At 39.7% G+C, this 27,956-nt stretch overlaps 3 protein-coding genes across 14 annotated transcripts in view; 1 reads left to right on the forward strand and 2 right to left on the reverse strand.

Annotated features, from left to right (window-relative positions):
* Window positions 1-981: 981 nt before the first annotated feature.
* Window positions 982-2,125, reverse strand: ETFRF1 (electron transfer flavoprotein regulatory factor 1). Of its 5 annotated transcripts, none has more exons than XM_065674021.1 (3): window positions 2,047-2,125; window positions 1,378-1,468; window positions 982-1,283 (listed from the first exon to the last, which is right to left on the reverse strand). In XM_065674021.1, exons 2-3 carry the CDS (start codon window positions 1,417-1,419, stop codon window positions 1,068-1,070), a joined length of 258 nt encoding a protein of 85 aa, XP_065530093.1. In that variant the 5' UTR covers window positions 1,420-1,468; window positions 2,047-2,125; the 3' UTR covers window positions 982-1,067. The 5 variants fall into 5 exon arrangements, with proteins under 5 accessions (XP_065530093.1, XP_065530125.1, XP_065530101.1 ...); XM_065674053.1 differs by having other exon boundaries at window positions 1,997-2,049; XM_065674029.1 differs by lacking the exon at window positions 2,047-2,125 and adding an exon at window positions 1,849-1,947.
* Window positions 2,126-2,154: 29 nt separating this feature from the next.
* DNAI7 (dynein axonemal intermediate chain 7) lies at window positions 2,155-26,969 on the forward strand. Of its 8 annotated transcripts, none has more exons than XM_065674109.1 (16): window positions 2,155-2,205; window positions 3,325-3,345; window positions 8,160-8,232; window positions 9,742-9,833; window positions 11,082-11,183; window positions 13,356-13,493; window positions 15,506-15,652; window positions 16,815-16,918; window positions 18,788-19,088; window positions 20,656-20,764; window positions 22,490-22,653; window positions 23,610-23,754; window positions 24,549-24,763; window positions 25,413-25,580; window positions 25,775-25,888; window positions 26,625-26,969. In XM_065674109.1, the coding sequence occupies exons 1-16, from the start codon at window positions 2,203-2,205 to the stop codon at window positions 26,898-26,900; spliced, it is 2,172 nt and encodes a 723-aa protein (XP_065530181.1). In that variant the 5' UTR covers window positions 2,155-2,202; the 3' UTR covers window positions 26,901-26,969. The 8 variants fall into 8 exon arrangements, with proteins under 8 accessions (XP_065530181.1, XP_065530191.1, XP_065530202.1 ...); XM_065674161.1 differs by lacking the exon at window positions 2,155-2,205 and adding an exon at window positions 4,101-4,180 and having other exon boundaries at window positions 3,331-3,345; XM_065674119.1 differs by lacking the exon at window positions 25,775-25,888.
* The window catches only part of IRAG2 (inositol 1,4,5-triphosphate receptor associated 2), a 42,128-nt gene continuing 40,836 nt past the window's right edge, over window positions 26,665-27,956 (reverse strand). Inside the window, exon 40 of the mRNA XM_065674095.1 lies at window positions 26,665-27,611. Within this exon, the coding sequence (XP_065530167.1) occupies window positions 27,368-27,611 (244 nt within the window). The 3' untranslated portion in view covers window positions 26,665-27,367. The remainder of the gene's footprint in view (window positions 27,612-27,956) is intronic.

The following is a 27,956-nucleotide window of genomic DNA, read 5'->3' on the forward strand; positions in this document are numbered from 1 at the left end:
ATTCACCTCTCACTGCTATGTGCTGCTCGGGCTGTACCATCTACAGCCATGCCCCAGAGCCCTTGTTTCATTAGTCTAACAGCAGACTTGAATTAGTCTACAAGTTTAAAATACTCTCAATAGCTATCCTGTGTTTATTCGCAGGTGTGCATTTGTTTTCTTCTATCAGATGCCTTCCATAAACTTACAGAAAACACGAACAACATATTTTAGTACTGGTTGTGCCCTATGTGGGGGGAAAAAGCCTTGAAACTGCTACTGCTTCATAAAGTTATGATTTGGCCCTTTGTTATGTGGATCATCTTCTATAAGTTACTGAGAGGGGTAGGTTAAATTTTCTACATAGAGGTATTCATTCAGAACAGGTTTAACTGCAACATACTGTAGAATTCAGTTGATGTGGAAGGGCTGCTCTTCACATCAATGTCGTGCTAGAAACAGCACAAGCTTCCTCAGAAGGTAGCGTGCTAACTGGCCAGCATTTGTCTTCATTCTGTTCTAGAGTTCATACATGTGAAGACTTGCTATTGCTATAACAGTTCTACTGGAGCCATGACTTACCTATATTCCAAAGATTATTTCTGTTCTCTTTCCAGTGTCACTTAGTTCTTGGTGGGGGTAGAAACATCATCCAATCCTAGTACACACATAGTTCTGGCACAGGTCTGTGCTAGTTGAGCTAGCCAACGGTCAAACTTCTGTTCCAGAAGGGGAAAGGATAAAGTTCTGTATTGCTGCTACAGCAGTTAAGCAGTGCCAGAAATCAGTAGTAGCAGGAACTGTCTTCAGGGTCATAGTGCTTAAACCACTCCTGTCCAAATTCACCCCCTTCCTGAACTTCGTGGTCTTCTGCCCAGCACAGTGGGTGAGTGCTTCTGCCAGCCTGACCCTCACACAGGAGGCAGATGTAGTTGAAAATCTTTGAAGGCACTACTTAAAGGGAAGCAAAGGCCTATTTTGTATTTCAGAGGGTCAGAAGGATTAATGTTTCATTAGGTTTTAGGCTACAGCTTTTATTGTTCATTTTTTAAGGCTCTGTATCATTACATGGAAGTCATTAGCACCAGTTACTGATTGTCATCACTGTAGTAGCGCTGTTTCAGAGCTCTGTATTTTCTGAGGAAGTACAAAGCTTCCAGCTCTTTCATAACGAATTCTCCTCGTGCAATCAGCTGCTTGATCTTCTCCGGATCTTTCTCATCTTTATTTTTCAGAAAAGCTGCTTTCAAACGCTTTCTGAAGTAGTCTGCTCCTTTGGGATACTCCCTTCCGAGGTACAGCAGCTTGAGGGAAGAAAAAAGAAGGATTTTATTGGGCAGTGAAAGGGGTTTGTGTGGTTAAGGAAGGTGTGGTGCTCGCGGTGTTTAGGACACTTACGTTTTTGTATAGATTTTTCACTTCACTTCTTAAATTGGCCATTCTCACATTTCAGTGACCTCTTTAGTTGCGTCTGACTGGGCCTTTTAACCTGAAGGATAATCAGTTTGCCGTTAGGCTTGCGGGGAGCAAGCACATCCCAGCCTCCCGCTCCACGGGAACAGCACGGGCTCTAACCATGCTCCGTCATCCGGCTGAGCCCCCTTTGCTCAAACGCTGATACTTTATGGTCCTCTCTCCTTCTTCTGCTTTTGGTTTTGTTTCTTTCAGCTTCTCCCCCCGCCTCTGCCTGCCCTCCTCTCAAACAGAAAACAGCAAAATTCCAACAGCTTTCCGCTGCCGTCACGCTTATCTTCGTGCTGTTTGTCTCCTGCTCGCCTACGGGCTTTCTACCTAGCCGGCAGCTTCTTTATGTGCCGTCTGCTAAAGCAATACGCATACCTGTACATGTACATACAGGGCTATACACACATGTATAAATCAGGAATCCCGAGGCGGCAGAAGCGCAACCAACCGCTCTTTATGTCCGTAACAAAAGCACGGCCCGGAGCCGCGGGCAGTGCCTGCGGGGCCGATGGCCGTACCCCGCCCGCCCTGCGCTCCCCCCGCACACACTGACACGGACAAACCGCCCCGGCCCGGGCCACAACAGCAAGGTCAGCGCCTCACCCGCCTCACGCCGCGCCGCTTTACGGCAAAGCCGTAACGGAGGGAGGCACCGCCCTTCTCCCGGCGGGGCGAGGCGGTGCGAGGAGAGACGCACGCCATTGGTGCCGGGAAGCACGTGGGAGGTGGGGCTGGTCGCCTAGGCAACGCGGCGGCGCCATGGTGAGCGAGGGTTGGGGTCTGTTGGTGTCCGTCGGCCCGTGCCTCGGGGGCCGGGGTTGCGGCGGCCCTGGCTGTGAGGAAGCGGTCTGCTGGGGAAGGCTGCGGAGCTGCGCCTGCCTCCTCAGCTGCTGCTGTGGGCAATAGCAGCTTGCGCCCGTGCGGTCGGGCCGCGGCGTGCTGGTGCCGCTGTAGCCGCAGGGCGCTGGGCTCCTGTGGGTAAAGAGGGAAGGACGGTAACTGGTACCTTGAGGCACTGGTTAGGCCGGGGAGTGGGTAAGGGTGGGCGGAGGTGTTCCACGTTGGCTACTGAAGTACCGGTATGTGGGAAAAAAGGATTTAACACTGAAGAAACCCCACCTGAAGGGCATGTTAACTTTCTGCAGCCCTCCTTGTGCTCTGGTTTGGTGCTGTGGCTGCTTAGCGAGAAGCGCAGCTCGTAGGCAGCTACACCTGAGTGGTCAGAACCGCTCTACACTGACAAACTTCACGTTTCTTTTCTCCACCCCACAGGGAGTGGATTCATGTGGGTAGTTAATCACACCGAGGTTGTGTAAAATCGCATGGCAATGCACAGAAAGTAATTGGTAAACCAAGTAAGAGATTGACTGTTGGGTGTTTGGGTTTCTAGGGTCTGTCATTTCCTGTTGTCGTTTGGAGACGTCCCCTACTTACATTTTTTCAAATGCAGTTTTCCTATGAATGACAAAAACCTCAGTGGGTTTCTGTGTCCCTCTAGGTCATTGCATGGTGTAATATAGCGTCATGAGGAATAACACGTGGGATAAATTGATGAGTTCAGAAAACACGGAAAATGCTTTTTTGACTGAATTATGTCTTAGACTATATTATATGTTTGATATACATTTTTATTTTTTATAATCAGTGGGAACAAGTAGATACACTTCTATAACCATAAATGTGACCTATGCTGGTAAATTACGGTGGTCTAGAGTCATGTGTTAGTGGTTAATTTTCTGTAATATTGAAATTATTGTCATTACAGTTTTTCAGTAGTTCATCTAATTTTACAGAACAGTTGTATTTGCTTATTATTCCTTAGTACTCGATACCCTGTTGTCTGATACTCACCTTTTTATTTTTCTCCCCTGATCTTCTTAGGCTCCAAAAAAGAAAACAAAGGTAAGTAGTCAGAAATGCGCTCTAGTTCATATACAGCATTTTGACCCTAGCAGTGTTCATTTAGAGAGTGTGCCAGCACAATCCTGTTATTTTGGAAATTAAATGAGTAAAATGGCAAAGCACTTCATGCTAAAATCAAAGTAAGCATCAGTTAATTCTGGACTTAATGTCTACAAAACAGTATTTTTCAGAGGATCTGCCATTATAAACGTGTTGTGATACCTTGATATTATGCAAATGTACTTTTTTAAAAGAAAAAAATACATTTTTTGTTTGATTTTATTTTTTAATCTGTATTTCTTCTGAGCCTGTTGGTCAGGCTCAATCTGGAGCATCTCTCTTATAAGCAGAGACTGTGGAAGCTGGACCTGTTTAGCCTAGGGAAGAGCAGACTGAGAGGCGCTTTCGTTAATGCAGATCAGTATCTCAAAGGTGGGTGCCAGGAGGATGGTGCCAGACTCTTTTCAATGGTGCCCAGCAATAGAACAAGGGGCAATGGCCATAAACTAAAACACAGGTTGCACGTCAACATGGGGAAGAACTTCTTTAAGCTGAGGGTGGCAGAGCACTGAACAGGCTGCCCAGGGGGCTCTGTAGTTTCCCTCTCTGGAGACATTCAAAACCTGCCTGGACACTTTCCTGTGCAACCTGCTCTTGATGGCCCTGCCTTGGCAGGGGTTTAGACTGGAAGATCTCCAGAGGTCACTTCCAACCCTAATGATCCTGTGATTCTGTGAAATTTGGAAGAGGAACAGGCATCTCCAGGACACTAAGGATATGTGCCTTTTGCCAGGAGGCTGAGTGCTGTTCCTGCAGACCTACCAGAGAAGAGGTGGTGAGTGCAGCCTCTTGTGTGTTTTGCTTGGCAGCTGCTGCCCAGGCAGGGAGCCAGTGTCCTGGCTTTGTGCCACAGGCTGAACACAGAACATGATAGGCGAGGGGAACAACAGACAGAACTCCACAGGAAACTGTACTGCGTAAATTCATGCTGTTGATTATTGTTAATTTAGTAGTAACAAAATTATCCACTCCTCCCCCCAAAATAGATCCTATTCAAATGTAGCCCTTTAGAACTGTGCATCTCACTTTTGTTAGACCTATGTAAAATTATAAGAATGTGAAAAGAAACTGACTAAAAAGTGATTATGAGCAATTGAAACAAACAGGTTTTCCATTTACACTGAAAAATAAAGTAATACAGAATTATTATTCTGAACTGGAACTGATTCTTCCCTGAAATATTAAGGAGTAGAATTGTAGGGTTTACTGACTTTCTTCTAGAAGAATTTTGCAAATAAATGCTTTGATAACAAAAGTGCTAAGATGCACGCTAACTCTGGTGGGTGTACATTTGTGGTTGGCACTAACTTTTCACCGATGTTTTTGTTCAAGCTTTGTGATAACCTTTGTATTCAAAATTACATTTACATATATATTTATTGCCATGCAAAGTTGAGTGAATAGCTTTTGTTAGATCTGAAGATACACTAGTCAAATCAAAATGTGAAATAACAGTATTTGTAAAGTGCTTTGTTGAGTGATGGATGCCAAAGGGCTTTCTTGATATTTCTAAGTTCACTCTCAACTGGGTTACTTGTAACAATATTTACCAAATTATTAGGAATACTCAGGCAGAGTGGATGGGAAGACCTCATAATACTATCGTGTTCATTTGCAGCTGTCTGGACTTAAGTCCTCTTTTTTTGTCTCTCCCAGCTTTGTTGGAACTCTTTCTTTATTCCAAGATGGGCACTATGCTACTGTGCTGGTTTGTCACCTTTCTGTATCTGTTTCTTTGCAGCAGAGAAGCGTAAGATTCCTAATAGATCCCTTTGATCGTTTGTGCTTATTTGCATTGTGATACCATCCAGTTATATTCTCTTGCTGACACTGTGGATGAAACTCATACTGTTTTAGTTATTTTACCTTTCTTGACTGAATCCTTGTAAGTCTTTGCCTTTCACCAGTGATGGAACAGGGACTTGGAATTCAGCTTTCTGATGTGCAGCATCCAGATTAGACACCTAGGCGGAAGATCGTAGAATCGTAGAATCCTAGAATAGGTAGGGTTGGAAAGGACCTTAAGATCATATAGTTCCAACCCCCCTGCCATGGGCAGGAGCACCTCACACTAAACCATGCCACCCAAAGCTCTGCCCAACCTGGCCTTGAACACTGCCAGGGATGGAGCATTCACAACTTCACTGAGCAACCCATTCCAGTGCCTCACCACCCTCACAGGAAAGAACTTCTTCCTTATATCCAATTTAAACTTCCCTGTTTAAGTTTCAACCCGTTACCCCTTGTCCTATCACTACAGTCCCTAATGAAGAGTCCCTCCCCAGCATCCCTATAGCCCCCCTTCAGGTACTGGAAGGCTGCTATGAGGTCTCCATGCAGCCTTCTCTTCTCCAGACTGAACAGCCCCAATTTTCTCAGCCTGTCTTCATACGGGAGGTGCTCCAGTCCCCTGATCATCCTCATGGCCCTCCTCTGGACTTGTTCCAACAGTTCCATGTCCTTTTTATGTTGAGGACACCAGAACTGCACACAATGCTTCAGGTGAGGTCTCACAAGAGCAGAGTAGAGGGGCAGGATCACCTCCTTTGACCTGCTGGTCACGCTCCTTTTGATGCAGCCCAGGATGCGGTTGGCTTTCTGGGCTGTGAGCGCACACTGAAGCCAGCTCATGTTCATTTTCTCGTTGACCAACGCCCCCAAGTCCTTCTTCGCAGGGCCACTCTGAATCTCTTCTCTGCCCAACCTGTAGCTGTGCCTGGGATTGCTCCGACCCAGGTGTAGGACCTAGCACTTGGCATGGTTAAACTTCATAAGGTTGGCATCAGCCCACCTCACAAGCATGTCGAGGTCCCTCTGGATGGCATTCCTTCCCTCCAGCGTACCTACCGAGCCACACAGCTTGGTGTCATCGGCAAACTTGCTGAGGGCACACTCAATCGTGCTGCATCTCCTCTTTTCACATTGCCTCTCACTCAGAACCCATTTGCATTCCATATTTTCTGGTTTAAAACAGCAAATATTTGATTTGTTTTGTTTTGACTATCTTTTGTGTATGTCAGTGGCAGAGTAGCATTGTTCAGCCAGTACACAGATACACCACCAAATGCAAGTAATTTGTTTCCCTCAGTGTCTTTTGTCATCCATATCTTTGCTTTCAACCCTAGTTTAGGCTGCTGTCACTCTTGTTTTCTCTGTATGCCAGAGCCTATGCAGAATATTATGGTTTATTTTCTCATATGTACAAAACCTGACCTTATGTGTCCCATTCATAAACGTTAATGTTGTCTGTGAATTGATTTTGCAGTTCTGTACAGAATCAGCCTCCTTGTTTTTGCAAGCTCCACGAGCATGTTTTGATTTGCTTCCTGTCTCATCTTTCTCCTCCACTTCTTGTTTTATCTTTTTTATTTTTTAAAAATCAGCTGTATTCAGGCCTTGTCTTTGCAGCATGTGCCTTCAGGAACAGCACTTCTCCCTGATACCATTCCATCCAGCTCAGATGGACTCAAGGCACATTGACTGCAAGTGTATGACATGTGCAACGGCAGTGTTACCTGTGTAAACAGAGTAAAACTGAAAAAAAATAATGTAGTCTTTGGTTCTTGGCGAGGATGGCAACCTTAGGATGCTTGTGCTACTGCCTTAATAGGAAATCATCTTAGTTGGTAAAAACAGATCTTTTGATTTAGACTTTTGTGTGTGTTAATGTGCCAGTTGTTTTTCCTTCTGTCTTTGATTTTCCTTCTGTGTGTCCTTAAGTGCTGTTTTGCAGTGACAGTGCTGACTCTACATGTTTGATTAAGCATCCCAAGACTTAAATGCAATCACCAAAGGACACAAAACACAAAAAACAGATTAAATGATAATAAAAAATGAAAACCCATCCATGAATCCTTTTTTTTTTTTTTTTTTATTTTTTTTTTTCTGGCAAAGGAAAACATGAAGGACCATTAGTAACATCTTCAAATCCTAAAAGAATTATGCTTGCTACTGTTCAAATCTCTTGAAGACAACGTGGTCTCATGTGTACACATCCAGTTATCAAATTTCTATGTGCATCATCAGTAAGAACTCTATGAATATTGTGAATTCTAAGACAAAAATAAGTGTTTTATTTTGGTTAGTCTGTTACATGACAGTAGATTTTGTATGTTACTTACATTGTCTTTTTTTAAAAATGTGTACCCAGACCACAAAAAATTAAGAAGGAAGATAATTTCTGAGAACCCCAAATTTAAAATACAGCTATTTTAGGATTAGCCTAGAGGTTAATCAGTTAACTGTCTTGAGTTGCCGTGAGGATTTTGTGACAGAAAAGAGAACTCTTTGCTAGTCATCTTGTGAATTGGATGCTTCCAATTGCCAGTTTCCTATGTCCCAAAATATATTTCCCAGTATTTCCTAAAATGTTTGAAGTTGTAACTTCTGCTTTCTTAGCAGATGTACTGTGTTATTCAATTTCTACATTAAACCATGAGATTTTAATATTCTCCTATTGTGGCTGTGTTCAGGAATATCTAGCATAAAATAATATATTAATTGAAAGAACATATATTGCATCATGAAAATTAGAAGAAAATTGAATTCAGTATGTGTATTGCTTTTCTGGAGTCCTCACTGAGTATGCAGGGAATCCAAAATCTTAATTCAGTAATCACATTAGAAGGGCAAAGTTATAGAGGGCAAATACCTCCCAAAATGTTTTACAATAATATTGATTTATTTTTTTAAATTTTAAGTTAATTTGAAGTTTTTAATTTGAAGTTTTCTTTTAATTTGTTGCAAACACTAAGTCTGATACCAAAAAGAAAGCTGAACTAAGGAGATTACAGAGAGAAGAAGAGGAAAGGACGAGGAGAGAGCAAGGTACTGTGCACTTCATTTGTAGGGAGTATGATGGCAAAAGTCACCTATTTTAAATACACGAGCAGATAGTAATTTCCTAAATGATATGTGCATCAATGTCTGTCTCTATTTCACAAACACAGGTGATGTGTTCCTCTTGTGTGGGACAACTTCTGTATTACGTGTCACCGTGTCTCACTTTCCTTAGAGCCATACTTTTTTCTTCTAGCTATTTCTACTGTAATTAAGAACTTTGGAAGAAGGAACTGGATTTTTGTTTTTTTGGTTTTTTTTTTTTTTTCCTCTCTTTTAATATTCCCTGTTGAAATACTCTCAACAAGCTAGAAAACCACAAAACATTGCAGGTGGGTTTTTTTTTCCTCCCCCTTCCTCTCAAGCGTAGTTGTTAGTAGTCAAGAGAAATTCCTTGAAAAGGACTTTTTCCAGAGAAGGCCAACACAGTAAGTCTGTTGGCAGGGGGCTAGCTGGTGTTCTGAAGGGGTAACAGTTAAGGTGACTACAAATCGGGATAGATTAAAGTGTAGTTTGCTTGGGCTTCTTTTGTCTACTGAGTGACTGATTCTTCACCCAATTCTTCAAAACCTTTCTATTATGTATCACTCTATCCCTTCAAATGAAATCCCAGTCGCATGGCTGACCTGTCCTCACCATCGGAATGTGTCTGCTTCTGCAGTTTAGCATCACAAGCCAATACCCCTGTCTGAACATCTGGTCCATCTCTTCTTCTCTTTCTGCCATTAATCCATCCTGGTGTGGGCTTGGGCATGGTGTGACTGCTAGTAAGCCATTACTAATCACTAATAATCTTTGTGGATGGGAGTGGCAGCTCAGGTGAGTGGAGGGAGATTTGGGAACTGCTGTTGCTCTTGCCTCTGTGCAACACATGTACTTGAAGTGATTTACGTGCTGGGGGTCACATCCAAGTTGCTGTTTGGGAACATCTAGATTGACGCATAGGCTCTGCTAACCAGGCTGAAGGCTTAGAGGCTGAAAGCAATTTTACTTAGTACTCACATCCTATCCCGTATTCTAGACCCTATGGCAGCAAAGAAAAGCTAAAACTGTGATCAGGAGTAACTGATCCTGAAGTGTTTCAATGAATAAATAGCTATAAGATTGGAGTTGTAGGAAATCAAAGGTTGTAGGAGAAGAGGAGAGTAACTTGGGACTAAACTACTTAGTTTCACCATCTACTTTGGATTAAGAACCTGGGTCTGCCAAAGCTGTAGATAAAAGGAGAAGGCACTCCTGTTGCTGTTTCTGAGGGGAAAGAGGGCTTGCTAATGCTTTTCTCCACTTGTGTTGACACAGGCTGATAGGGGTAGCACCATAGGTAGTGTGATTTAGTGCAATGATTCAAATTAATTGGGAAGATTTCTGCACAATATAAGATACATGCTTATGTTGCTCATTATTATGGTTGCTTTGTTATTACAGCTAATAAAATAACTTGTCTGGTTTTATTAAGCAAAATATAATTATGCTCTTGATATATTTGCTGATTTTCAGAGGAAGCCAAAATTCAAGCTGAACTAGAAGAAGCAGCAAGACTTGAAAAGGAGAAACTTGAACAAGAGATGATGGCAAAGCTTGCGGCAAAAGTTAGTTTGTACTCACTGAAAAAATCTAATACTGTGTTTGAATTTGTGACAAGGTCTGTAAAACATTAGTAAATTAGTGTCAGAATAGAAACTAATTTCCTTATGTCCATAGTTTTGGGAACAATATAGAGGAAATTTTCTAGCATCACTAGGTTAAAATTAAGTGTGAAAAATCTAGCCAAGCCACTGCAAAGGTATTCTTGTATAAGGTCCCACAAACAGAGAAGGTGGTGGGCTGGATTAGTAAAACATAATGCACACAAAGTCAAAGGAAATGGGGCTGATTTTTTTTATTTTATATAGTATTCTTTCACTAAGCTAATGTTTGGCTTAGTGTTGCTTTGATTAAGAAAAATTCCCTGACGTGAGGTAGTCTTGTCTGGTTTTGGTACATAAAGATGCTATGGTTAAATACATTAAGTTTTGCCATATGTGGTACTCCAGTTTAAATAAATCCCTCTTCTATTTCCACTATACTTTCAATTGGATGAATTTTATGTGTTCCCCATAATTATATTTGATACAGCTGTGGCAAGAATATTTTGGTATAAATTCTCTAAGTGGTTACATATTAGGGCAGATATGTTGATTTGTGTGTGTGCATGTGTATATGTGCATGTGTATTAGATTATGTATATTTACTTTTCTGAGAAGACTCGAATTCAGAACAAAATGTAATTGGTAATATCTAAATATTTTTGTATTTTTCTTTTTAAAAATAAGGATCTGCTACATTTTGGTTATCTCTTTTTCTGTTTCCTTTTTTTCTTTTTTTTAGTATCCCCTCCTCCCCTTACCCCTGAAAAAGTCACTTCTGCCTGTGTCTCTTGTCCTTCACAGAATATTTTTTACCTTAGGAAGATGAGGAATTTAAAATAGTACAAATTATAAGAAAAAAAATCTTGCACACATTTTTCCAGCATATGCTTACATTTTTTAGTAGCTCTTCTTAAAGCTATTTTCAGGATGATGATATGGAAGCTGTTTAAGTGAGAGGTTAACAATCATGTGACACATCATGTTTCTCATATGGCTCAGCAACTAATGCAATGGCAATAACATATTATGAACTTTTGCAGTCTTCTCAGTTAAATGTTTTATAAAATAGCAAGTTGTCAGTGTTTGTATTTGTTTAAATGATATCTCATTCAAACATCTCTTTCTTTTTCTTTGATATAAAACAATTTTAAGAAGCAAAACAAATATTTAACTCCTCTGTTTGATATATATATATATATTTTTAAATAGGATCGAGAACGAAGGGAGGCTGAACTGGCAGAACTTCATTCACTGGAACAGAAGTTTTTGTCTGCAGAGCAGTGGAAAATTGATTATAGAGCACATGCAAAGGTAAGCTTGCTTTCCAAAATCTGCCCAGTGTTATAGAGGTTCAACAATGAAGAAACTTTAGCTATGTCTCCATTGCAGGATCCAGGAGTTTCCATTTCTTGAGTTTAGGTGTATGCTATGGCTGCATTTCAAGTTCCATCCTGAGGTAGTAACTGGCCATACTCACTCTTTTTTATATATCGTTGTACACAGAAAAACAAATTTAGAATCACAGGATAAATCACATTAGAAGGGACTTCTGAAATTCATGTAGTTCAACATCCTGAACAAAGTAGAGCAAACTCTGAAACTAGGGCAAGGTGCTCAGATGAGTTTTGAAAATTTCTAAGGATGGGGGATGCCACGGTATCTCTGAGCAACCTTTTGGACTGCTTTACCACTCTCATTGTAACAATTTTTTTTTAAATGCAATTGGCATTTCGCATGTTACAGCTTGTGATCATTGCCTAATTGTCATGATGCATCATCCCTGTGCATTGCCCCTGTCTTCTCTGTACCCCTCTGTAGGTACTGGGGGATTGCATTTGTTAGTCCAGACTAGCAATGCTCAGCCTTTCCTCATGTGTCATTTTCTCCAGTACCCTAACCATCTTAAGGGCCCTCCTCTTGCCCCTCCAATTTACCACTCTTTCTCTGGTACTGAGGGACGCAAAACTGGATGCAGCACTGCAGATGTGGCCTCAGGAGCCCTGCAGAGTGAACGTTCCTAGGCTTGCTGCTTAACACTCTTCGTGGTATATAGCCCACTGTGCCCTTAGCCTTCATTGCCACAAGGGTGCAGCATGATAACTGCCCGGTTGCATCTTAACACTTCTGGATGATTTTTATTACCTTTTTCAGTAGATGACATGCTCTGACTTTATTATCCTTGTGAACAAGAGATGCTGTTGGTCATTTTGAAAAGGAAGGGTGTTTCTTGATGAGCATTTCTTGGAAGGAGGAACATAAGATTTTTATTTTTACTTTTTTAAAAGTAATGGCAAAATAGAACTATTATTTTTAAAACAGATCTTTAAATACAGTACTGGTAAGTTATAGGAAATAGCAGCATTTGTATTAGACTGTTGTTGAGAATATTTAAGGCGAAATACATACGTAATACCAAACGCTGATTTTCCACATCCATTTCAGTTCAGATTAACAGATGATACATTTACAAATTATCAGGAAATTTGTCCTTTTTCTCAAGGAGCAAGTGCTGCCATTTTTAAGGATGTGTTTTCCTGATGATGAAGCTGAAGCTCTTCTTTAGGTGCAAAGATGTAAAAAAAAGAAATTGGGTGTTTTAATTACTGCAGACCCGTCAGTCTTTCATACAGGAGTTTCCAGTGCCCTGAGCACTCATCTGTTACTGCCTTTTTTGAAGTCAGTCACTTTACATTGTAATGCAGTCTTCAGTAACATTATGTAATTAATCTTCACAGCAAGCAGGGAGGCATTGTTCCCTAATAACATCCTATATGTATGAAAAAAAGTACGTTATAGGTGATAAATTAAGCCCATGAGCCAGTGTTAGGCTCAGGTAGAGTTAAGTGGGTTTAGCCTGTTGCTGGGTTCTTTTTTCTTCCCCCACCTATAAGAATGACCAATAATTGATTTTGAAAATAAAATTATATTAAAAAAAAAAAAAGGATTTCACATTCCCACCAGAGGTTTTTGTATTAGCTGAATTGTGCTGCTGAGGAGGACAAAATGTCTCCTTCAGAGGCAAAGAAAGGAGTAAAATGTTCCTAAGCAGCTTTACTGCAAGAGTAGGAATTTCAGTTTTGTTGGCAGTTTGACAGAGAGAACCATCTGCCTCTTCCACCTGTCCCCGTTCTTCATTTATGTTATCATTTATTCATTCAGCCCCTCATTTGTGGCAGGTGCTGAATTCATTGCTTTTGTAGACATGCAAGCTATACCTACTAGCAGAACAGAAACCACTGATAAATGAGTGAGTATAAACAGCAAATGTTGGGTGGGCAGAAGTATCTTAACACAGTATATCGAAGTAAACCTGTTTTGGTTTTGTTGCATAGTGATAAGCCAGGTGGTGTTACAGTCTTGTTTAGGTGCAGGTGTGATTGTATCACTGTAATATATTTGTCTTTCAGAATCCTTTTTCATATAGTAATGATAGTCATTTGCACCATGTGCCTGTATCTACTTTTCCTTGAACATTTTCTGTAGTGGGAGCATTACCTCAGTTGTGATGAAAATCCTGACCCAACTGTACTGCGGGAAATAAATACTTTCATGAGCTTATGGCGTGAAGATCAAAATAAGGACATTAAACTTGTGATGAAGAAAGGGGAGCAGGTGCTAAATGTAAGTGACAAAATGGTATTTTTCAGTTTAAGCTTACCAGAACATAGCCATAACAGCCTTCTTCCCCTCCCTTTTTTTTTCATGACCCAGAAATTTTGCTTCAGTTTTTACATTATTTTTAATTACAGCTTTATTACTCTGAAGAAGATGCCTATTGACTTTAAATATGCAGTGCGTTTAAGGGATTTGTATGTAATGTTTCTACACTGAGTTCTAGTATTCCAGCATCCATCTTCCCTGCTACATACATTTTAAACAGTCTTGAGCCAGAACATGTAAGCTCATGTCACTGATGCTTCAGTGGACAGCATCTTTATTGTGTAACACTTAAAGCCAGCAAAGTGTCATATAAAAGCAGAAGTTCCCAAAACACAAACCACCAACCACTGGTGGCTTGTCAAGCATTTTTAAGCAATTTGTGGCTGCTTTGTAAATTAGGATTTTATTTTAATTTATGCTAACTTAACAGTGGGTTTTAGTAAGTTAAATGGGGTCCTCCAGAATTTGGGGGTGAAAGTTGCATGTGTAATACAAATTTTATTGAGCTGGTTTGGTTCTGAGTGTGAGATTTGCTGTCTTGCAGTGCTTGTTGGGTGCTGCAATTTTCACCCTCTGCGTATTGCCTTTTTCTTTGCCAGCGGGGAATGTGCTAGTCCTTTCCATGAATTTCAACAGATAACTCCTCCCTTTCCTCTCTGCTACACTGCAACCCGAGCAAAAAGCCTAGCAATTACCCACTTCCGCTCCTTGACACTCTTCTCCTTGCTGTCACATCTTTCCCACAAACACACTTCTTCCCTCTGCCCTGTGTTTCCCATCCAACACTGAAGCAGTTACAGCTACTTCACATCCTCTAAACGTGCACTGTCTTGCACTGTACGCTCAGTAGCCTATTCATGTGATACTAGAGTATAGGCAATTTCATTTCATCCCAACTGGAAATGTAAGGTGATGTCAAAGATGGTCTGTCTTCTCTTGATCTAAAACACCTGAGCGTCCCTGGCAGTGTTAAAGGCCAGGCTGGATGGGTCTTTGAGCAATCAGGTCTAGTGGAAGGTATCCCTTCCTGTGGCAGGGCAGATTGTTGCTAGATGAGCTTTAAGGTCCCTTCCAACCCAAACCATTCTGTGATTCTATATGATTCTATGATTTCCTATTGTACATGTTCTTAGAGGTTTTAGAGGAACTGTTAAAAGCTCTGAACTGTAGATCAGCAGTTCAGAGTTGACATGGACCACCTCACTGTTGAGGCAGACCATGTTAAAGGTTACAATTCTGCTGCTGCTTTGCTACACTAAATGAGCAATAGTACTGCGATTCCACAGATGAAGGGGAAGAGGAATCAGGCCAGTCTGGAAAAAAGGCATAAATATAATCTGATACTCCCTTCATCTCAGTACTGCAGGTTACTTTGGCCAGCTGGGAATTTTTAGTTCTCTATAAGCATTTAGATGTTTAGATATCAGCATGTAGTGCTAATAAGACAACAATGTTATGGCAGAGTTCACACTAAGGATTTTTCTGAGAATTAAAATGTAACTGCTGTATGTTTTTCTATTGTTTGGTTGTTGTTTGTTTTGTTTGGGGTTTTTTTCAAGATTTCATAGTTGAGATTATTACTTTAGAAAATAGGGTTCCAAAGTAGAGTTGTAAACTTTTTGTTAAACCTAATTTTTGACCAAAAGGTTTCCTCACGTGAGCAATCCCATTCAATAAATGATCTGTTTCGTAAGCTAAGATTTCACAGCCTACAGGTTGAGGAATAAAGGAATTGGACTAGAGAGATGAAAGCAGGCAGACTTGACCCTGGAATTTCTACACTTTGCATGGTTGACTGATGATGCTGGCTTAGCATGATTTCTAGAGGTACAGTAGAAAAAGATTATTTCTATGACCAAGATACATTTAGTTACAAAGGAAGCAAGTTTGCCTTGTTTTTTATAACAGAACACATAGTATATTAAGGGTGATGTCAAATCAGAGATATTTGTCCCACATATAATGTCTTCTAGTTAATTGAGAAGTTGCAGCTTCTTTTATTGGATGCATCATCAAATCAGATAACAGAAAAAGAAATAGTCCAGTACCAGGAATCTATTCTGGAGCTGCAGAATCTGCTTCATGAGAAGTACAATGGAGCTACAGAGCACCTGCTTAAAGTAAGTAAGATTTACTACTTTGGAGCTGTAATATGCACAGTGCACACAAAGTTAACTACAAGTGTCTTGTTGTGATGGTTGTTTTTGTTTGGTCTTAAACTGGCATAGAGGTTAGTATGTGAGTTTCAAAATTTAGCATTTGAGTTTCCAAATCATGTGGATAGCAGGTACCAGACTTGTAATTCTTTAAACCTCTTGAAAATCTTAGCTTTACAGTGAAAATTCCCGTCATCTAGATATTTAAGATTAAATTATTGTGAAACTTTGTGAGATTTGGAGATGTTGAAAACAAGGGGCACTGTATTAAATTTGTTTCCTGTTTTGTCTCAGTGATTTAAGTAAAGCTAGTTGATTGTACAAAAATTGCAAATGTGAAAAGCTGGTCTTGAGGTTGGTTTGTACACATTTTTAATCATATGACTAAAATATTTTTAAAACTAAAATCTTGGGAAGAGTAAAGGATATTTAAACAAGAAAATGAAAATGTACTTGGAATCAGTTTTCTGGGTTGCGTGCACAGATAGCAAACTTGTTTGCTATTTTAAGTATATTAATAATATATGTAAGTTTGTTTAGGAAAATACTATTTCTGGAGGAAACAAAAAGGAAAAGGACCAGAGGAAACAGTGGACCAGTTGTATGTTCACAGTCAAAACCCTCTGCAAATTGAGACATTTTAATTTCTTGATTATCTTTAGTGAGTTTAGGATTAAAATCCTAATGTAATTGTAATTTCATGAGTTTTGTATTGAGAAAATTTTATTCTGTGCAGTGACTGTGGAATAGGAAGTCCATTATTGCTCAGTAAGTCCTTTTTTCTTTTTGAACTTGTCCTGAGAAATGTTTTTTTGAGGGCACCTGCTAAAGGGCAGTACCATTGAAGGGGATGATGTGAGATCCCATATTTTTCAGTATTTGACTGTCAGACTTAATGAAGACAGAGAAAGAAAAAGAACATAGTTCAAATTTTAACAAAGAGGTTTGAGTTTATAGCTGTCATATTTTAGTACATAAATACAATGTACATATGCTTGGTATGGTATACTTTTATTCCTGTATGTTTGGGGTTTTTTCTTTATTCAAATGTAAATGTAAATAAATCAAAGTGATATAAATAAAAAAAACCCCAACCATGACTTACTCTGCCTTTTTTCCTTTGTAGACAGCCTGTCTGTATGAAGATTCTGAAACTGGAAATATGCATGCAGTCATAAAGGATAAAAATGTCACTTTCTGTATCTGGGTCAACTTGAAGAAGAAAGTAAGGTATGGCATACTGAAATTCTTAGTTTGAAATGAGGCCTGGTCTTGTCTACCTAAGTAAACACCAAGAAGCAGTTTTTCATGATCCTTTTCATGTTGAATAGCATTCATTCTACAGACTCCCAACTGATGGATTTCATACCAGCCTGTTGCTAAGGAAAATGCTGGTTACATCAGAGTTTTATTAAAGAACAAGAGTGGTTTATATCTGTCTCACTACAAGAGAGTTGCTGAGTTGCTAGATCAGGTCCAGAGAAGGGTAACAAAGCTGGTGAAGGATCTTGAGCACAAGTCTCATGAGGAGCAGCTGAAGGAATTGGGGTTGTTTAGACTGGAGAAGAAAAGGCTCTGGGGGGATATTATTGCTCTCTACAACTACCTGAAAGGAGGATGGAGCGAGGAGGTGGCTGGTTTCTTCTCCCAGATAACAAGCAATAGGACAAGATGTAATGGCCTCAAGCCGCACCAGGGAAAGTTTAGGTTAGATATTAGGAACAAATTCTTCACCAAAAGGGTGAAGGGACACCAAAAGGGTGAAGAAGGGCATTGGGACAGACTTTTTAGCGAAGTGATAGAATCACCATCCCTGGAAGTGTTCAAAAACTGTGTAGACAAGGCCCTTAAGTGGCATGGTTTAGTAGTGAACTTGGCAAACCTGGGGTAACAGTTGGACTTGATGATCTTAAAGGTCTTTTCCAACCTAGTTGATTCTATGATTCTATGTACATACATGTAAATAAATATATATATAAAAAATATAGATTAAAAAATATATAATTTGTTTTTTAAAATGCTACAGTAGAACCCTGTTACTGTCACACAGTTTTTAAAGGAAAACAATAAATCCCATGCAAAGAATTGGAATTCCTCTGGAAGTAATGTTTCTTGTTGATGTATTAAATAGTTTCTGATCTGTTATAGTTGCTTGCAAAGTGCTGAATGATGCTCTGTGCTCAGTTCTCTGTTAACTAAAAGATTCTAGAGGCTGGGATGTGAACATTCTCCATAGTAGGTTCTGAATCTAAAATAGTTTTTGTTAGATTTTTGAGTGGACTTCCTATTCCCACTCTGCAAATATGAGAAATGAATTGGTAAAATGACTTAGCCTTGGCTACGGACCTGTTGCTCTAAGCTTTGCTAAGGTAATTAGAAGGGTGGATGCTGAGCAATGTCAGACTAACCTGCAGGAAGATTCCATCTGGGTTGGTGTTAAAGGTTTCTGGTCATCAGAAGTGTTCATACAATTTTCAAGCAAGAATAAAAAAATAAATGTTGCTTTGCTAGCAGATTTTTTTAGAACTTGTGACCTGATCTTATCCAAAAGCAAGTTCTGGCTTTGTTTGGGCAGGAATTGCAATGAACAGCAAACTTCCGTATCTGATAAAAGAATCCAAGTTCATAACTTAGACACTCTACCTAATGCAAGTTGGCCTCCTATGCCTGCCCTTTTAGCCTTTTTTCTACATTGTCACAAGGATCAGTGGCTGTGTAAGACTACTGATTGTTAAGTTTACCTTTACATCTTTGTATCTTTTTGGGTTTTGCCCTTTAAGTTAGTCAATTTTACCAGGAATGTGCTGTGTAGAAGAGCTGCTGCCTGATTCTGCCTCATTGTCATCCTATCAGGTCAGTTATTTTTGCAGCTCTTGATCCCCTTAATGCAGTTGCAGCTTTTCTGGAGGGGCTTACAGACAGCTGTCAGCACAAGACAGGAAGCGTATCATGACTCTGTTTCTTAGATTGCGCCATGTGACAAACGAGAATCTAGGTGACTTAATGTAGAACAGTGATTTGAATACTTACAAAAAAAGAAAAAAATAAGTTCTGCCAATCTTACTAGGGAATGTTATTTTTTTAAACTCCTGTTTACAGGTGCAAAAGTCATGTGTTTTGTGATGCACAGCATGGATTTGATCTTCCAAAGTCACTGGCTGTGAGCAGTGTTGCTGTTCGCATATTGCATACTCATTATGATCATGTGTCTCCACTTTGGCTGCAGTGTCAGAGTGTGCCAAAATTGGAAGTCTTAGATAGCAAAGAGTTAACTCAAGATTCAAAAGATGATGTAGAAGAACCAGGAGAAGAGGGAAACAAAGCCAATGAAGACCCCAGCATGCCTGTTAAAGAAGAGCCCAGCATGCCTGCTGAAGAAAAAACATGTGGTAGGAGAAAGGTAGGTAAAAAACCTCACCAAAGGATGTTCCACATTGCTGTTGTTACTCAAGGCCCAGTCGCAGTGTAACAGCTTCTTAATGTGTCCTGTGCCTGAGTGCACCAAGTTCTTAAATATTTTATACTGTGTCATAAATCTTCTCAAGGGAATGGAGAGACTGATGACCAAAGATTGTTGTACAGAAGGTAGAGGGGGAGGTTTGGACAGGGTGGGATAGTTGCAGTGCAGTTGGCATGCATGCGCTGGCATTTGGTTGGTAGTTTAAGAGTAGGATCAAGCCACGAGGAACATCAGGTGCCATTGTAAGATTTTTCCGTATACCTGTGACATATGTCCAGATGCATGGATTCTGCTTCTGAGAAACTGACAACCCCATAAAATCACTGCAGGAATCCAATACTGGTAAAAGTCACAGCGTGCAGAATAGGATTCAGAGCTCAGCAGGTCTTGGTTATGCAGTTACATGGCTGCTCTGTATCTATCTGTATGCTGAAGCTTTGCCTTTAAGGGCTTCCCAGACACTGTTGGCTTTGGGTGTTGTGAAAGTTGCTTGGTTTTGTATTTTTCTCACTGTGTTGTTTTTTTAAATATTGGTATCATCTGTGACCTGCAAATAAGTGACTCAGATTCTCTTTCTAAAATTTCTGCACAAATAACTGTAAGACATCACGTTTTATGTCTTCTTAATATGTTTGGAGCCATAATCTTAGCATTTTAACTTTTCAGTCCCCAACACCTTTGTAGCGAATCAGTGCCTGAAATCCCATTTTTCTTGGTTCCTTTTTTTTCTTGTTTATGTGACAAATCTTGTCTTTCGGCAGTTTTTGCCTGTGTTTTTCAGACTTTTCTTCAAGCTCCTCATTTTGTTCTCTATCTTTCTTTCCCAGGTCTTACTCTCTTTCTCTCAATCCTGTTTTGTGAATTGTCGTGTTCCCTCTGAAGACACCACTTCTCTCAGCTGCTGCAGCCTGTCCTGTCTGGCTCTGCCTTGACTTCTGCCATATTTATGTGTGTAAATGCTTCTTTCCCCTCACCTTCTGTCCTTTCTTTTCCCTCACTTTCTGTCCTCTTTCAGGAGATGTGTGTTCTTCACACACACTGGCAAGCACAGCACAGGGCACAGGAGATGCCTGTGCCTCCAAATTGATGGCTGGTACTCTGAACTGCTGTTTGTCTACTGCTGTGCTTGCAGAGGAGTCTGCTGTGTTAGGGTTGAATTTGTAACTGGCTGGAAATTTAGCTGGACATCTAGGGTACATGGTACATGGTACTTCAGAAGCTCAAGGTGGAATTTGCTGTGGAAATTAAGTAATTATATTTATCTCTATTTATATATCCAGTTCCAGTCTTGGAGAGTACCTTTAATCAAAACTATTTTTGCTTGCTGCGTAGGAAATGATTTGTCCTAAAAACCTTGATCCAGTAGCAAGATTGTTGCTGGAGGAGAGAAACAGTACTTTTTCTCCTTGGACTTCCTTGAAGGAGGTGGTACCTCTTTTTTACTGAGTATAGTCATATATATGTCTCTCTCTGACTAATGAAAAAATGTCTTTTGCTTTTTGTATAGAGTGTTGTCTCATTCCAAGAAAGCATCAGTAGCATAGCTGATGTAAATGAGACAGGGGAGGAAGCTGAGAAGAAATCAGAAATCGTGGACATATCATCACTATCACTAGGTATTTGGTTAATTTTATGTACAGATTGCAAAAGTACTTATTCTAAGTATTTTATTTTATATATGGAAACATTGTGATAAAGATTTTCATGTTAAAAATAATGTTTATAAATATATTGATGTAGCTCAATATACAGTGTTAGGATGTATATCAATACAGTGTAATGATACATGAAACAATATGATTTATATAATATATAGAATGAAATATATAACAATATACAAAAAATATGTATATCAATGTACAATATATCAATTATATATTGAGGGTAGATTTAGATTAGATATTAGGAAAAAAATCTTCATTATGAGGATGCTGAGGCATTGGCACAGGTTGTCCAGAGAAGCTGTGGCTGCCCCATCCCTGGCAGTGTTCAAGGCTGGGGTGGGCAGGGCCTTGGGAGACATGGTCTAGTGGAAGGTGTCCCTGCCCATGGCAGGCGGGTTGGAACTGGATGATCTTAAGGTCTTTTCCAACCCAAACCATTCTATGATTCTATGTTTCTGTGTTTTGATAACAGTTGAGTTTTGTTGACATTTCTATTAAGGATTGCTAAATGCAGGAAGAAAATCAGCCAGGTAGGAAAATGGAATTTGTCCCCACACTTATTTATCAATATTCATGTACATGTTTGTTATGTTTATGTACAGTTGTATATTGTTATGAATATATTTATGTATGCTTATGGGCAAGACACACAACTTTTATGAATCTGACAGGCTGCCTGGTGAGACTGACTTCCACAGAAAAAAAAAAGATTCAGTTGCATATAATAGTAGACACTCAGGTCATGTAAGTATTACTGAACATTACTGACACGTGGGCTTAAAGTGAGATAACTTGCTGATACACTTTGCTTGAAAGAGGGCCTAATTCCAGGAACTGAAACTGTTTATCTATCTATCTGTCCACATAAGTTAAGTTACAAATTTCTTCAGTGTTGCGGTGTCCTTCGGTTTAGTAAGAGTGAGTTTTCTTGTAGTACTGTCTTAAATAAAATAACTGCAAACTCTTCAACGTAGTTTAGCTGAACTGTACAATCTTTTTCTTGTAAAAAACCCAAACTCCACTACATACTTTCTGTGGAGTACAGTCCAAGCAATTGGATGTCAGACTAGACCCTAAACCCAAACAAGGTGGTTTTCAAGGGGATATAAAGAATTTGGGCTTTACTTGGAGGAAATTGTTATTTTATTTCAGTAAGGCTTAGGAAATCCCTACCATAGTAGTAGGTGAAATGTATGTGCACAGAAGTGTACTAATTATACCTGAATGCCTTCTAGCTTGTTGATCTGCTTTAATAAGGAGAGAAGGCTTACGAAAGTATGCTTTTGCTGGCATGCTAATGATATTCAAATCCATTCAACCTGTCTAGAATCTGCTGTATTGTGTACCTGTGAAATTCTTCTGTTGGTGATGTGACTCACTTTGGCAGTAAAACCTTATTCCTGTATGAATACAAGGGTAGAGCAGATATTAATCATCTGTTAAAAAGCTCAGTAGCAAAACAAGAACTACTTTTCATTGTCCAGCTGTCTTTCCCGCATTCCAGTTAATTGTTAGAAGGTTTGGGAAACACCAGTAGATGGTGCTAAAATGCTGCAGAGTGTAAAGCACTTCGAGCACATGGACTTTTTGTGCAAAAGTGAAAAATTGTAGAAGTGGAAAACTTCAGTGTTTTAGTTTAAGCTGCAAGTTAATCCATGTTGTTTGGTTATTTTGTAGTTCAGGAGCCACTGATGCAGGAAGAGACAAGTGAAAAAGAGCCAAAACCAGATGAAAACATTGTTGACTTGCAGCAGTTTGTACCCGTGGGTGGTGTGTACCATATCGATGCGCTGCAGGTTCCACGTCAGGTCAAACAAATCAAGGACTGGAGTATGGTGGAGGTAAGTGAGGAAAGAGGTTACATGCTATGTAGTCCTCTTCCCTATCATCCTTAAAGAGGCGTGCCTGAGCTGTGGTACAGCTGTGCAGGAGCAGTGTACATGATTTCTTGAGCAGCAAACTGAATGGCCAAATGTTTGAGTAATTTTTCAATTACACTTGGCCAGTTTTTGGAGGAGAACAGATTGGCTGGCACCTACAGAGGTGTGTGCACAGTCAGTGGTCATCAGCATGGCTAGCACAGATCATTGTGCTGGAAAATGCACTTGGCCAAAGTAAAAGCAAAGAGAGGGGGTCTTAATTTTTTCCTTATGTGAAAGGTACGCTGCCAGTTCTGTCCCAGGCTCTGCAAGCTATTTGAGGACTATAGCTATTATGTTCTAGTTTTCCCACTGTGGAGCCTGATGCAATGCACAGATTTTACTGTGAAGCTGAAAACCTTTAATAAGTGAAATTCCCATACAAACTAAGAAAGTGGGAGTATGGGCAGATCAATTACCAGCTGCACGCACAGACCTGCATTACCAGTCACATATGACCTCTTTCATTTCCTTTGACACTGTGTGGACAAACGAAGATTACATCTGCTTTTGCCTTGCAAGTGCTCTTAGGGTTTTGGTTTGTTTTCTTTTGTTTGTTTGCTTTTTGGGTGGGTTTTTTTTTTTGGTTTGTTCTTTTTTTTTTTTTAGACTGTGGGTCTATTAAAAAATGACTAAGTCTGTTATGTGGTACTGCCTTAAGGGCGCCATCGACAGCACATGAAGCATTCAAAGACCTGTTGGCAGTCACCTTTTCACTATAATTTTTAACACTGTAGTTTGAAATGTGCAACACTAACAAACCGTTAATAAGTTTTTAATGGTGTGTTAGGAAACTCTGCAGGTGATTGGGTGGGCTTACATAGGCTACTGCATTTTCTAATAAAAATGATACATGTTCCTTTCCCACCTTTCCAAAGTTACGTAATGTTGGATTGGAGGCATACCCATATCCCCCCGAAGAAGCTGAAGATGCCACACATGCACCAATAGAGATAACCCTTAGGCTTTCTGACAATGTGATATATTTTGCAACTCCTGTGATAGCCCGATGGGATCCTGCAGGTATGAATTTAGGACATAAATTTATTGTAAGTTTGAATAATGGAATTTATACCTGAGTTTTACTATTTCCAGAACCCAGCTATAAAGATGAGAGCCAATTCGGAGCCCAGAAATAATTTGGGACCTTCAGTAGTAATTAATTTGGTTTAGTTATTTCTGGTTCTGTTTTGCTTCTGCATTATATCTAGTAATGGACTGCTTGTTGAGGCTTTTTACTGTAGCTTTTTAATATTAATAGAAAAAATAAATACACACCATTTCATGGGCAGCAGTACACCTGTATACCACAAATCAAGTTTTCCTAGGGTAAAGTCATGTAAAGTCTGCTTTAAACCAATTTAACATGTATTAGTATTAACTTAATACTATGAAAATTAAATGTGAAAATCCAAATGTGATATTCTAGTTCTGAGATAAATACAAGATACCTCTGACTTTACATTCATTAATGTGAGTAGAACCTATTTAAACAGTTTGATGTTTGAAGTTACTTTGAAAATTATTTTGTGGACAGCTTTATAGCACATAAGAAATGACATCAGTATTTGTATTTCTTTTGAAATTAAGGAGAAGCTCTCCTGTCAAAATTAGCCTAATCTTGTAGGTAAAGACAATTATAACATGTAGAGTTTTTTGCCTTAAATGAGTTGTCCTTATTTTATGCCTAACATTTTATCTTAATGGTGGGTCAGTGTTAGTTAACCTGGAATGTCCTCACTAATTCTTCCCAAGTACATACCCCAAGCAGAAGCTTTAGATATACATCTTTGTATTTTTGCATCCCTTCTGTAAAGGCCAGCAGTGGAGAACTGATGACATCGGCAACATAACGTATGAAACAGAAAAGAAGAGTATCACCTTTAAGATGGGAGCCTTTTATACAATAGCACTTCTCCAGGATGCTCATATCAATATGCCATATCAGGGATGGGAACTGCAACCTACTGGCATGGATGAAGCACTACTTACAGTTACTACAGTGTTTGCAGTGATTCAGATACAAATCAAGGTACTATAAATAATTTTGCTTATAAAACATTTGCAGTTTAAGAGAAAAAAAATTATTAGTGTCCTTTATTGAGAACTTGGTGTGCTTCTACGAGAGCAATTTGAATCCCACTGTGTCAGTGAAAACAATGGAAGATCTCTTCCTTTCCAAGCGCTCTAAGGAACAGTACTGGTAATTTATTTCAGTCATTTCCTGTGAGCTGGGCAGAAGAAAGCACCTGTGTGATTGTTTCTGCAACTTTCCAGTAAATGCTTTGATATTGATAGTACCTTGCTGACTTCAAGACAGTGGTACCAGCTAGAGACTTAAAAATCTCTCTCCTCCCACCTATACCAAGAGGAATAAAAGCATTTCAGGCAACCTACTACTACTGCCACTTGTTCCTTCTAAAGGTGGTGTTACACATGATTATCCATATGCTTATTACTGTGCAAGTCATCTCAGTAACAGACATGATTTAAAAAGAGTCACTATGAGCATAAGCATGGGTCAGTAGGCCACTGTCATTTCCAAAATCCTGCAGAAAATTGTTTCTTCAGAATAGCAGAGATGATACTAATAGTTGATGCCTGAAGCAGAAAATAGCTTTTATGACTGGTAAGTTAAGCTTTCATGACCAGTAAGTTGCTTTTACTGGTTTGTACAACAGGGTAATCAGTGTATGTTGTCTTCAGTAGTGGTGGAAGAGAAGCAGGTGCTTTCCCACATCACAGGAAAATGGATAAGTCCACTTAACCTAAGAGAAGTCTTGAAAAAAGCTGGTGTGAATATTTTTCCAGGAGAGTGTTCTTACACATACCTCTCTCTGAACAAGAAGGTGAGTCCAAGAGGGGATGGTTTTCCTGTTGTTTTTTTCACTTAGAAGGCATGTTGTGCAGAGTCAGGTGAGAAGTGCACAACTGTTCTGACACCTTAGCCGGTGAACTGTGGTTAAGTCAAGTCATGGTTTTTCTTACATTTGTATAACAGGGAATTAGACTGAACAACATATACTGTACTTTTGTATTACAGGCACCCATAGCAGAAGCTAAGGCCTATCAGCAGATGGCACTGCTTGCATCTGCTTTTGCTTTTGGCAGGAGCAAGTGGAATCTAGAAGCAGGCCAAGAGCAAGTAGTGTTCAAGGTTTGTGGATTTAGTCCAAACTTCTAGAGAAAACCAGCATAATCATTATGTCACAGTTTAAGAGATAGAAACAATTAACTTACAGAAATTGCACTCATCTCACAGTGTCTTCAACCCCTGTCTAGGCTGTTACTGTTTGTGGTTACTTACCAGCATTAAGTGTGTGTGTGTGTGAGTAAAGCTTCAGAGCCAGCATCTTAGCTCATTGATATCAGATCTCTACCTGGACACACATCTCAGTAACAGAGAACTTGCTGATGTGCTAAGATGTAGAACTGGTAGGTTAGCTGTTTAGGCTTTGGCCAAAGCTGGGGTGATAGAGCTAGATACCAATTTTCATGAAGTATCCTACTTGTTGTAGAACAGAACATACCATACTGTTGAAAGCTTGAGCAGCTCTCCCGTGCTCCTGAGTTAAAGGCATGTGACATACAAATATTTAGCTTAATACTTAATCCCAAGAACAAGAACTAAAACAAATGAGGCCTGTTGCACCTAGCTCCTTTCTCCACAGGACTCGGGAACAGCTGCTGGAGTGACCAAACCTTGTATTTTACAGAGGCAAATGAGATAGAAGGTGATGGTACACAGTCTTTTGGTTTAGGGGTTCACGGCAGCACCTTGGTTTTGTTTGTGTATTACATTCATGAGTATATAGGAATTTTTAGTTTCATCTAGAATTTATACTCTGTCAGCATCATGGGCTTAATCTAATGGCTCATTTTTTCTGCAATAGGTAAGTGAGCATCTTAAAGCAGAATCTGTCAAAGACGAAGACTGGTCTCTTTATCTGTTTAATGGTCAGAAAGCACAAAAGCTCAAGATCACCGAAAGCAGTGAAGCTTTTTCAGAAGAGATAGAGGAAGATTCTGAATTTCACTCCACAATCTACCATATGCTTAAGGACTTTTCCAGCAAAGAAGCAATAGATAAAGTGGAAACAGCTAGCTTCCTGTTTATTGATGTTGTATATCAGCTACTCCTCGCTACAAGAGTTTTAACATACTCTTAAGTACTGCATGCTTCCCTTGAAACCTTTATTAGCAAAAGCTTTCAATAAAGTTACATTTCAAATCTCAAATCCTTTTCTATTCAAATCACTGGAACAGCTTCAGTGACTAAAATACAAATGTTTTAATTTTGTTAAAGCAAAATAAGTTCTTTATTCTCTTGTGGCTAGAACATTGTGTCATATTTCTTGTTAGCTATGTTCAAAATTACTAACTTTTATTGTAAACCTGAAACTTGTAAAGTTTAGGTACTTGTACAGATGAGACTTGTCAGATAGGAAAAAAAAAATGTTTCAGAATTTCAAGTCATGCTTTTAAAAAAGGAAAAAAAAAAAAAATAATAGATCTCCCCCCCAAAACATCCACAACCCAACAAAATAAACCCAACCATGTAACCTTAAATATACTATCACAGCTTCTCACATTCATCCAGAACTTGGAATAGTAACTACAAAAATCAGAACCTTTGTTATACTGGGGGTGGTCCATTGTGTTGGAGTCCTGTGTATGGCCACAACAGTTGCTGTAGTGAAGTCCAGGAGTCCCTGGTGCCTACAGGTGCTGCATCTGCTGGTCTCTGAAGAGACAGCCCAGTGAGGAAGCTTGTGAGAGCAGCAAGCAGTACCAGGATAGAAACAGAAACCCAGAGAGTTTTGTTAGCGTTGGAAAAGGAAGCCTTGAAATGGGATGCCCACAATGACATTAAATTGCACCTGCACAGAAGAGTGAGACATAGAGGGGTTCAGTTTTTCTTCAAAATTTGGAAGTCCTTTTCCCACCCCACTCCCAAAAAACCCTAAAGCAAACCAGACCCCACAAACAAACATACAGATCCTTAACTATTGAAAGTGACAAGGTGGTTACTGTATCAGGAGCTATGGACACTGGTAGCTCGTATTCCGGGTTTAAAATGCAGACTTCAAATAAGCAAGTTCTTGATCAGCTGTTTAGGCTGACCCAACTTCTAAGTCTACCCATGCTCCACACACTTTCAGAAGAGGATTCAGAACAGTTGCCTTGCAGCCCATCAAGAAATCTTGCTTGCAGCAAGCGCTGAA

Source organism: Lathamus discolor, chromosome 1, assembly GCF_037157495.1.
Source record: "Lathamus discolor isolate bLatDis1 chromosome 1, bLatDis1.hap1, whole genome shotgun sequence".
Classification (NCBI taxonomy): domain Eukaryota; kingdom Metazoa; phylum Chordata; class Aves; order Psittaciformes; family Psittacidae; genus Lathamus; species Lathamus discolor.